We start from the raw sequence: 12,051 nt of genomic DNA, 5'->3' as shown, positions 1-12,051 counted from the left end.
TGGGAGGAGGTGACACGGGAACTAGAGAGCAGAAGATCTTGGGAGGATCGAAGAGAGCGGTTTGGTTGATATTTTGAGACCAGGTTGGTGATGTAGCTGAGGGCAGAGTTGTGGATGGCTTTGTAAGTTGTTGTTAGTATTTTGAATTTTATTCGTTGGGCGAGTGGAAGCCAGTGGAGGGATTGGCAGAGAGGGGTAGCAGACACTGAACAGCTGGTAAGGTGGATGAGCCTGGCAGCACTTTAGTCACAGCACTCAGGGAGAAGTCAGCAAAATGTGAAGAAAGCACACCAAGTTTTGCATACGTGCCATCTTAAAGAGAACCGGTTACATAATACCAAACCTTTGGAGTGCACAGGATACAAAGAGCGGTTTAAAAGGTTGGTTTGTATGCACATTTTTCTTTAAAGAATATGTAAACCCTAGATTTCATATTCCTGTTATAGTATGTGCCCACTGTACCATGTACTTGTATGGCAGAGTATTCTGTTCTCTTTTCATTGTTTCCTTTGTGTGAAATCTCTGGTGTTCCAATTAGTCCCTCTGCTTTCCTATTAAAAACTGACCACACTAAGCAGAACACACTATGGTCAGTTTTGTAGCTATGCTGGAAACACAGCCTGCTCTCTTTCAAAGATCAGTCTTGTCCTGATACTCCTCTCCCCCCCAACTTCCCCGAACAGCCTTTCACTTGGAAGATCAGTGTACTGCCATTTCTCCTCCCCAGCTCTCTGTGCAGCGGAAAACAGAAGGTATGTTATTACTGATGAAAAAGGAGAAATAAAGTATTTATGTTTTTTTATATGTATACACAAACTTTTTGCCTTTATTTTCCATTTTACTGAATGGGTTGTTTTACAAGGTGAGGGATTACAATCACTTTAAGTCCAATTGCCAGCCACGCAGTGTCAGTCGGTGGATCAGCTCGCACTGCACTGGAAAAAAGATACTGCATGCAGTACTTTTTTCCAGTGCATACCGCCTGCCCACCACCCCAATGCAGTGGTGTGAACTAGGCACACCAAGAACATGGCATTTTGCCTTGTTATGTGGTGGAGCTGCACTGGAATAGACACTCAAAGCAGTCCCACCGCACCACCCCTTCAATTGTATTTTGATCACAAATGCACAATTATTCTTTAAATTGGGAATATTTAATAATTGCACTAACCCATACCAACCAATGATAATCATCTTGCCGAAAAAGAATCTGAAATCTTATTGGTAGGACTTCTGTCCTTTGCATTAAGGCTCTATGCAATGACATAATAAATCGACAGCCTATACCTGTGTCAGGAGTCCTGACTGGATCTGCAGGGCTTGGGCCCCAGCGGTCTGCGTTACCAGCGGCACAGTATTATCCATACGCACGGAGTAGCCACCATGTTTGGAAGGAGATGTCTGCAGTCCTGGTGAAACAGAAGAAAAGGATTAATGCATCCCACAGAGAAATTTGTCCTTTAATGAGGTCATGTGTGCAGTCAGGGACCTTGCTAATAAACTGTTTATATGGTTTATTTAATTTCCAAAGCATCAACCTATTATATAATGCCTAATGAAGAACACAGAACTGCTCACATCCGACCCACACATACATAGGGAGCATATAAAAACTGCATACAGATGTTCCTGGCAGGAACTGCACCCAGAACCCCAGTACTGCCAGCCACAGCACTAACCAACAAGCCATCATACTGCCCTGGGAGGATAAGGGACCTCTTGAAATCTTGGTGGCATATAGGGACCACAGACCCTTTCATTTCCTTTAAGCTTCCACTAGTGGTGCTAATTGAGTCCTTACCTTGGAAGGCAGGCGGGCAGACAATGAGAGCCTGCTGAAAGGGATCAGGACGGGCACAGATCTGTGTGGTTCCAGTTTGTAGGGGCATGCTCCTCTGGGCAACGGCTGCCATGGATGCAGCAGTGGGCTGATGGAAGACAACAGCAGGTTAGAGCCCTAATAACATTTCCCCAAGGGTGAGAGTAGTCACAAGTCTCACAAGACATGCCTCACCTGGCTGTGCACAGTGTTCAGATGGTTGTTGAAGGTCATAGTGAGGTTAGTGGAAGTGCTGGGCGCCACATGCGTGATGAAGGGCGTTTTGCTGTGGTTCACAGTGTCATACATGTTCACTCGTCTCTTACAGATCTCCATGTTCTGGAAACAGGACTTTACACTGCAAAGACATAGGGGAAGGGCAAGAGCAGGGGCAAGACAGAAAAAGGCAGTGGGGAAGGAGGGAAGGGGAGAGCAGGGAATTTGTAGACACAGGTGGGAGAATAGGTGGGAAAGGAAGAAAAATGGAGAAAAATGCAAAATTACTGAATGAACATGTAACCACATGAGGAAGAAGAAAGCTGCAGAAAGAACTCTGCCCAAGAATGCAGATAGAAAATGTCTGTCATTAGAGCCTATCTATTAAAGCTTGTATGTGATCTAGAATATATCCTAAGAACATGAAATAGCTCCAGCATTAACGTATATTCAAGATATATCATTACAATTTGAACTTGTCTATTAAAGCTGGTGTAATAATATAGAATATAAGTTTACAACATAAAAAGCTCTAGCATTAAAGCATATTCAATATACTGTTTGTCATCCAGTCTGAGCGCTCTATCAAAGTCTGTGTAATAATGCAGAAAATCTCCTGAGATCACAATAGAGCTCTAGCATTAAAGCCTATCTACTAGAACAAAACATATAAACATATTATAACAGTCTGACCCGATCTATTAAAGCAGGGGTCTCCAAACTACGGCCCTCCAGGTGTTGAGGAACTGCAAGTCCCATGAGGCCTTGCAAGACTCTGACAGCCACAGGAAAGACTCCCAGAGGCAGAGGCATGATGGGACTTGTAGTACTTCAACAGCTGGAGAGCCACAGTTTGGAGACCCCTGTATTAAAGCTTGTGTGGTAATACAGAATATCCTCTAGAAATACAAAGCTCTAGCATTAAAGCGATTCTAAAGGCAATTTTTTAAAAAATAACAAACATATCATAACTTATCTACTATATGTAATGGTTTTGCACAGAGCAGCCCCAATCCTCTTCTTCTCGGGTCCCCTGCTGGCGCTCCTGGCTCCTCCCTCCTGCTGAGAGCCCCAGTGCTCTGGAGGCACTCGTGCATGCTTGTCCTGAGTCGGCTCTGTGTGTCCATTGACACACAAAGCATGGCTCAGCCCCACCCCCTCCCTCCTCACTGGCTGTCGCTGACAGCAGCAGGAGCCAATGGTTCATGCTGTTGCCTCGGTGTCCAATGGGAGAGAGAGCCAATAGAGCCCCTGCTCTTGTGCACATCGTTGCATTTAGATCAGGCTCAGGTAAGTATAAGGGGGGTGAGGGGGCTGAGGGGGCAGCTGCATGCTGAAGGTTTTTTTTACCTTAGTGCATTAAATAAAAAAAAAACCTTGTACTTTTAGAACCACTTTAAAGACCATCTACTGTTACTAAATACACCATTACAATCTGACCCTATCTATTGTAAGAGCCTAGCTGTTAAGGCCTGCCAACAGATAAGACAAAGCCCATCTCTAATATTTTTTATAGACAAAATGGGGTTGATTCACTAAAACTGAAGAGTGCAAAATCTGCTGCACCTCTGCAAAGAAACCAATCAGCTGCCATTTTTTGTGGTCAAAGCTTAATTGAACAGGCTGAACTTAGAAGCTGATTGACTACCATGCACAGCTGCACCAGATTTTGCACTCTCTGGATTTAGTAATCAAAAAATCTAAATGACTACTATCCAGCTTTATAGAGCGACTAGGATGTCTATGGGGGTCCCAAGACCTCAACAGACATGCCTAGTCAGTGGACCTAGGATTAAATGTATTACCCTGAAGATGAGGCAGCATCTTAGGTGTTACTAGGAACAGGTAGATGTGTGGTTGTGTGATGGACCTTGCATAGTTAATGTGTTTGGCAGGGAAAAAAAAAGGGTCATAGAGCCTATAACCTATTTAACCTTAACTTTTCAGTAGAACCTAAGCACTTAAAATTATAATTTTGTACCAACTTTGTTCACTTTTTTAGTGGACACTCATAAATTTTCCCAACTAAAACTAATGCACAAGTTCAGATACTATTGTGCTAAGTCATAGGCAAGCCCAGCCAGATGATTCCTTTTAACCACAATGTACCACCCACCTCCACCCACCCCAGCCCTCTAATGTCTATGCCCCTATAGTAGACACCAGCAAGAGGCCGTACTGAGAGCTGTGTGGAAAATCCAGGAGATGGGTCATGGTGACAAACGGATGGTTGAGGGTCTCGATAGGGGTTATTCTCTTATCCGCATCGATGGTCAGCATTTTCTTCAGCAGGTCAATGAACTCTCGTCTGTCCGCCTTCTCTACAAGCATGTCACTGCCTTCTAGATCTGAAGTCATGTTCACCTGTGGAATGTAAAGATGATGGTCAGTTATAATGCATCTCAAGACATCTTTGGATAAAAGTGAGAATGTTTGAATCTTTGTAAGATTCTTATTGGTAAAGAACCCCAAGCTAACCCTGCTTTGGGAGCTGTCTCTGAAATCTGGATTTCAAGCCCTATGTTTCATATCTTTGGGTCCAGAACTCTACCAACACGTATCAAAGGTTCTTATTGCCGTCTTTGTCCCCATTGGAGAGATTTTCCCCTCCCTTCTTTTCCCAATGATCACAAGAGAAGTGAAGGGAAATCTCCTTATGGGGTACACAAGCAGCAATAAAAAGCTGCCAAAGGTCCTAACCCTTCCCCACACTATACAACATTTTGTCATAAATGGAAGACCCAAACTGACTAAGCTAGAATTGCTGCAAAAATGGTCATCCTAAAAACCATAATTGCTAGAGTAAAGGACAAAATACTGATAGGTGGCAAAATGATGATGTCATCCTTTATGGACAATGCAGTGGTGACTGTCAGTTGGATGATATTGTTTGATCACTGAAAGGTAATAGAGTGACACCGAAAGTTATTAGTGTAATGGCTTCACATTACTGAACAAACAGAAAATGTAAAGACATAAGCATAAACCTACACAGCCCAACCAAAAATGGAAAAATGGTCATCCTAAATACCATAATTGCTAAGGTTAGGGCCAAAATACTGATAGGTGTCAATATGGTGATGTCATCCTTTACGGACAATTAAGTGGTGACTGTCTTGGGATGATATTGCGTGATCATTGAAAGGCAATAGAATGATACTGAAAGTTGTAAGTGTAATGGCTTCACATTACTGAACAAACAGAAAATGCAAAGACTTATGCAGAAACCTACACAGCCCAACCACCCTGTACTTGTCCTTACCTGTGCCATGTCATCCAAGCAGTTAAAAATGTACTTTCTAGCTTCTTTGGATTTAATGCCGGTCTCTGATTCGTGATCCTCTGGGGTCTAGCACAAAAAAAGCAGGACAAAACAATAAAACATGGAAGCATTTTGTATTAAGTATCTTATTATTTAAAGCGGTATCAAACCCAAAAGCAAACATTTATTACATATCAGCCAGAGCAAGCGACAGGAGAGAGATCTGTGTTGTAAACACAGCACCAGGGAGACAAAACCGGCACATCCCTTAGTTTAAGTGGCTCCACAGGTGGTAACTCATATTCCCTGGGCTTGGGGGTCCCCATCTTTTCATCCAGAGGGCCCTGGGTGTCCACATTGAGGGAAAGGGGGGGGCGCCACCGCTGATGAGAAATGACAGGGGCATCACTGCTCCTGTGGTCTGGAGGGATCCCAGGGATGCCAATGCAGTAGCAGCTCAGCCAAGTAAACAAAAAGCGGCAGCAAAGGTAGACTTCCACCACTGGGTTCCTCTGCTGGGCTCTGCATTAGATGAGTTATCAGTCAGAGCCTGGCAGTGAAGTGAGTAGAGGATGTTTTCTTTTGCTTTTGCCTCTTTGTGAGATCATCTGAGCTATCACTGCACTGGTATCCCCGGCGGTCGTTTAGACGAGAAAAATCAGCAGACAAAAAAAATGGAAAGGGTATTATTCTTCTACAGCATTCCAGATGAATGAAGCAGCCAGGTATTGAGCACCAGTGCCCCCCACCCTTCCCCACAGACTGGAAATGCCCCCAATAAGCACCAGGACCCCTATCTCCCCCACTAAACACCAAAACCCCCCCATTTCCCCCCTCACAAAGCAGCAGGACCATCCATTTCCCCCTACAAATCATCAAGACCCCCCATCTTTCCCTACTAAGCACCCATATCCTCCCATTTCTCCCTACTAAGAACCAAGACCCCCCATATCCCCCCAGTAAGCACCAGGACCCCCCAACTCTCCCCACTAAGCACAAAGACCCTCCATTTCTCCTGACGCATCAGTCCCCCCCCCCCCCATTTTGTCCTGCTTTGAAGACAAAGCTGAATTTTTTTAACCACTTGCCTACTGGGCACTTATACCCCCTTCCTGCCCAGGCCAATTTCCAGCTTTCAGCGCTGTCACACTTTGAATGACAATTGCGCGGTCATGCAACACTGTACCCATATGAAATTTTTATAATTTTTTTGAGACAGATAGAGCTTTCTTTTGGTGGTATTTAATCACCTCTGGGTTTTTTATTTTTTCTTAAACAAACCAAAAACCACTGAAAATTTAAAAAAAAATAAAGTTTTTTTCTTAGTTTTTGTTATAAAATTTTGTAAATAGGTGATTTTTCTCCTTTACTGATGTACGCTAATGAGGCTGCAGTGATGGGCACTGATGAGGAGGCACTGGTAGGTGGCACTGATGGGCATTGACAGGCATCACTGATGGGCACTGAAAGGTGGCACTGATAAGCGGCACTGACTGGCACTGATAGGCGGTACTGACTGGCACTGTTAGGTGGCACTGATAGGTGGCACTGATGGGCACTGATAGGCGGCACTGATGCACACTGATAGGCTGCACTAACTGGCACTGATAGGCGGAACTGACTGGCACTGATAGGTGGCACTGATTGGCAGCACTGATAGGTGGCACTGACTGGCACTGACGGGTGACACTGAAAGGCAGCTCAGATGGGCACTGATATGTGGTATTGATGTGCACTGGTAGGCACTGATATGTGGCATTGATGTGGCACTGATAGGCACTGGCACGTGGCACTGATCGACGCTGACAGCTGGCACTGATGGACTTTGACAGGTGGCACTGCTGGGGCTACACTGTTCATCAGGGCACACTGATCATCAGTGCCCTGATGATCAGTGAACATGTCCCCTCTGAGGGCTCTCCTCTCAAGCTGTCAGCGTCCCTATTTACATGTGATCAGCTGTGATTGGACACAGCTGATCACAAAATCGAGCTGACATCTTCGGCTCTTTCCGTTGATCCGCTGTGTCCGAGGGACACAGCGCACCACCGATCGCCACGATGCACGCTCCCGGAGCCGCGCATGCGTGGTTAGACTGGCGACGTCATATGACATCCTCTCAGAATGAGAGAACCACCTTGCACCCGTCATTGTACTATATGGCGGGCGGGAGGTGGTTAAACAGGTATGAGGGGTTAGGGGGTGGGGTCAGTGGTGGGGTTGGGGCCCCATCAGGTAGGCTGTAGGGGGCCCCATGATTTCTTACAGCAGCCCTGCAAATTACAAAACATGCCCAAGACACACAGTTAACCCTTTGATTGCCCCAGATGTTATCTACTTCCTACCCAGGGTCATTAGTACAGTGACAGTACATTAGCATATAGCAAAAGTATAACATAGAAGATTTTGCCTCTATTACATTTTTGGGGACAACCCAAAATTTGTGATTTTCTTCACTTTCGCTTTCAATGATAATGGTAAACAGGACAAATAGAGAAGGTGAATCCCCCTAACGGGGACAAAAACAATAATAACCTGACAGGCGGTCTAATCCATCTTGACGCTATCCAAAATAGGAAAAAAAAAAAGGTTTTCCCTTTAGTCAACCCCAATGATTCTGTGTTTTTCCATATTTATTTATATATATTACTGCTGAGAAACTGATCCAGAAAGGTACAGACTACGCCAAACAGGCGATTATACTTTTATATTCCTTAAAGTGTTACTAAACCCAGGACCCTGTATTCACTATATCTGGTCTCCCACAGTACACAGAAATTGGAAATGCAATTATTTTAGTAAATATAAACTGCTAAATACCTTTTCTCATCAGCAGTTAGAACAGTCTTGTGACTTCTATCAGTGTCCAGCTGAGCACTGGTTAAAACGTGTAGGACAAGTTTTCATTATCCCCTGATTGTCCTATGAGGCTGCATAACCCCTGACCCTCTGTCTGGACAGTGTTGATTGGCCCTGTGCTGATCATGTGCACTCTCCCAAGAAATAAAAAACCTCTATAGCAATACACACCAATTTGAGCATGTGCAGCTTTCCCCCAAAGCTCTTTTCTACCAGTAGATGGATTGGGGACAGTAGAAGAAGGGGAGGATCAGAGAAGGCAGGATCAAACAGCCTTTTTACACAATGCAGAGGATTAACCCCTTAGGTTCCACAGGGAGTAAAACAAGCATGCTTTACTACATATACACACTGATTTTACTGTTGCGGGTTTAGTACCACTTTAAATACCTCATGCCTGGACCGCTACTTATTTAACTCATACATTTATTCATTTATTTCCTTTTGCGAATTGAACTTAACACCGTTTTACAGTTATTTACCTCATTTTTGGTTTGTGAGGTGAATAACTCATAAGGTGATTGAATTGGCATTTTCAGCATCTCTTGAGATAATTGGAGTAAATGTGTCCCGTAATTTAATTTTCTCATTATAATCGTTAGTGAATTGATCCCACTGTCACCAGTCAGTATCTCTGCTCACCACCACACCAGTCACATGATGATGCTGGACTGCTCTGGTGATAGTATGTAAAAAAAATGTATTTCATTTCTTCATTTTCCAACAAATTGTGATAAGAAATTACAACTTCGAAAAACTCGCCATTCCTCTTACTAAATACTTTGGACTGTCTACTTTCCAAAAAGGGGTCATTTGTACTGTCCTGGCATTTTAGGGCATCAGTACATCAGGATTGACAAATTTTTAAATATACTGTATATAGTATACCATAGTTTATAGACTTTCACACAGACTAACGTCGATTTGGGTTATTTTTAACAATGAAATGTAGAAAAATACATTTTGGCCTAAATTTATGAAGGAAAATTAGTTTGTTTTTTTTCAACATTTTTGGTATATTATAAAAAAAAAATAAAAACTCTGTTTTTCTGTCTAAAAAAAATGCTAAAAATGTTACTTGGGTACAGCGTTGCATGACTAATAGGTATTCACAATGTGACAGCGCTAAAAGCTGAAAATTGGTTGGGGCAGGAAGGAGGTGTCTGGAATTGAAGTTGTTAAAAGTGTTTCAAAGTTTCTTTTTTTAACCCTACTAATTATGTAACTATTTGTTATTACTTGCTACACTAAAGTAGATCAGAACATTTTCATATCACCAGCCTTACCCAGCATCTGTGACAATGAACCTAGTTTTTATACATTGTTTCTCCCCTTTCAAAGAGGACCTGTTAACTCTACGAAGGTAGCACACTACATTAATTGTTACAAATGAATTCAGGGTTACATAACACACCCCTACAACAGTGCATTTTAAATGGGGGCTGTGATGTGTAGTCAGCTGTATGCAATTCTTATACTTGACAGAGCAACATGCAATGTCTCGTCTTCAATAAAATAAACTTGCCTTCCTGTTTGCAGTCTTCTTTAATGTACACTGAACTGTGCCTGCGCAGCTCAGGGTACATTCTTGGCACGATGCCTGTGTGCCAGGATGAATGAACCCCAAAAGTTACATAATCTCGCTGGCCAATCCAGCACGCCAAAGCCCCAGCACAAGCCAAGAAGGTACCATCTGCGGCAAGGGACATCAGACTGTTGGAAAGGTGAGTATCCACTTTAAGTTTTGCAATGGAAAGCCAAAAGCAGATAGGTTGCCATGCACAACTGTTCCAGATTCTGTATGCTTCAGTTTTGGTGACTTCCCCTCAACTAGGAGAATTATCAAGAAGTGGTTCAGGCTTTGTACGTGCACCATTCTTCTAAGATGAGAAAATGGTGCAGATGCTGCTCCTAATTAACATAAGGGGCACAAGCTCTGTTTCCTGTGCTATGCTGAAAGCTCCGGATCCCCCTGACCACCCTCCTACTCCTAAATTCGGGAAGGAAGAAAAGGGTTGTTGACCCCGTGGGCTCTGCTCCAATAATGTAATCACTGCAGACAGTTCACATCCCATATGCCAGGTCCAATCTGGTGGGGATCTGCAGCAGTTTTATAAAGTAAAAATTACTGCAGTCCCGGAGCCAGGGAAGTCACACACATTGAGTTTCTGTTTATGGCATGGGTGGCACTCATGTAGGTTTATCTACTTAGTTAATATGGCACAGGAATCTTTCTTAGGTCCATGCAATGTATTTTAATTTCTAGACGCATGAACAGGTAAAATGGTTGCCTCTGCTGAGATAAGTCCTCCTTAAAGGTGGGAGTAAAGCAATTACCATCAAGGATCTGTGCTGAAATATCATTGTTTTCTCACCTTTAGTCTCCACAGTGGATAAGGCGAGTCACCATCACGATTGAAAAACCTTGTGGTTTTGGTTCCAGAACTAAGGAGATATTCAGCGGGAAGTCCTTGGGTCTGTGAGATGTATCGGATCTGCACGGAGACAAAAAAACATCACAATGGTAGGAAATCATCATAATAGAAGTCCACTCATTGCCATAAGGTAGCCAGGACAATCTATAGGTCTTTGAGCAGCTACTAAAGTTGAATCATACCTGTCAACCTTTTGAAATGGGAAAGAGAGATACTTTTTTGCACAGAGATGGAAAAGGAGAAAAACAGTAATTTTGAAAAAAACATGGCTACTGTTCATGATATACAGTGCACAGAGCAAAGTGCATGCCATCAGGTTAGGTAGCAGTGTGCCTGGCGTGGTCTTTGCTAGCTTTCAAGGAGACCACCTTTGTCACTTTGCAGGCCATGGAGAAGAGCAGGCCATCCTTCTGCTCAGCTCTGGACTAAAACTCTGGCCATGCTGTATCTAGGACATCTCAGAGATAGATCCCTGCAGTACACTCAGGAAGCTGCCACCATACATACCATACCACAGTTATAGCTCCCAACTGGCAAGGTAGGGGTATGTCCTTTGCATACAGGCTTTGTAATAAAAGGTGTCCCTTTCTCTCATCTCAAAAAGTTGGGAGGTATGCACAGTCACCTGCTTTTGACTCTATAGGCTAAACATTGATTGGGCCTGCTAGAAGAGCAGCAAGCTTTGCTAGTTGTGATAGATACCTTGCCTACAAACAGAAATGAGGTGAGGACAGCTCTCTGTAAACAGGTGAATCCAACATCCATCTCTGTAGTAGTGATGGAAAAAAAGATGGTCAGGATAGGAGTGTGCCAACTAGATCAATAGATCTAGTTGTTTTTATGTGTCAAAGTGAGAGTCACAGGTGAGTCAAGGGGTTGTCCACACTATTTCGGTAAAATCTGGGATATATGGACAGACTCAAGAGATTCAGTGGCTTTTGTTGATTTACCCCATTACCTTTTTAACCAGTTGTATCCTTGTATTTGGTACAGCATACTTCAGGTTAGGTTGTGGAGTCGTGGAGACCGTGTGTAATGCTTCTATTGTATTGATAGGGGTGGGAACGTGAGAGTGCCATCTGGCACTGGTTGTCACAAATTTAAGTGTTGAGTTGTCTGTTATCTGTTTTGTTATTTCATGTTATTTTCTCAGCCTTGGTATGCCCAATAAGCTTTGTTTTGTAACTTACACTTTTAAAAGAATAAAGAGAATTTGCAAAAACAAACAAAGAAAAAAAATGGAGTCACAGGTGTAATCAATGCATTTTGGGGGCTCACCAGTCCCCAGTCTGGCTGTCTGGGTGCCAGTCCACCTGGCTGACTGTTACCCTGAACGAATCTTCCTACACGTTATTAGATTGTTTTTAACCATTTAATCCAAGTCCAGTGTGCTACCTAGTCTTTTATTCTGAAAGTACAAACCCTGGTGAAGGGGACTGTTGAGCATCCAAAATGCGTGA

General features: G+C 43.3%; 1 protein-coding gene across 2 annotated transcripts in view; it reads right to left on the bottom strand.

Moving 5' to 3' along the window:
* The window catches only part of HIPK2 (homeodomain interacting protein kinase 2), a 106,601-nt gene that overhangs the window by 27,987 nt on the left and 66,563 nt on the right, over positions 1-12,051 (bottom strand). For both annotated transcript variants that reach the window (XM_089688722.1, XM_089688721.1), the window contains exons 4-9: positions 10,532-10,651; positions 5,298-5,384; positions 4,215-4,399; positions 2,015-2,177; positions 1,802-1,928; positions 1,288-1,409 (exon numbers count right to left, since the gene is read on the bottom strand). In XM_089688722.1, coding sequence (XP_089544848.1) covers positions 1,288-1,409; positions 1,802-1,928; positions 2,015-2,177; positions 4,215-4,399; positions 5,298-5,384; positions 10,532-10,651 — 804 coding nt within the window. The remainder of the gene's footprint in view (positions 1-1,287; positions 1,410-1,801; positions 1,929-2,014; positions 2,178-4,214; positions 4,400-5,297; positions 5,385-10,531; positions 10,652-12,051) is intronic.

This window comes from Staurois parvus, unplaced genomic scaffold, assembly GCF_062004578.1.
Source record: "Staurois parvus isolate SC_StPar_1 unplaced genomic scaffold, SC_StPar_1.0 ptg000452l, whole genome shotgun sequence".
Classification (NCBI taxonomy): Eukaryota; Metazoa; Chordata; class Amphibia; order Anura; family Ranidae; genus Staurois; species Staurois parvus.
This window is presented reverse-complemented; position numbering and strand designations above follow the sequence as displayed.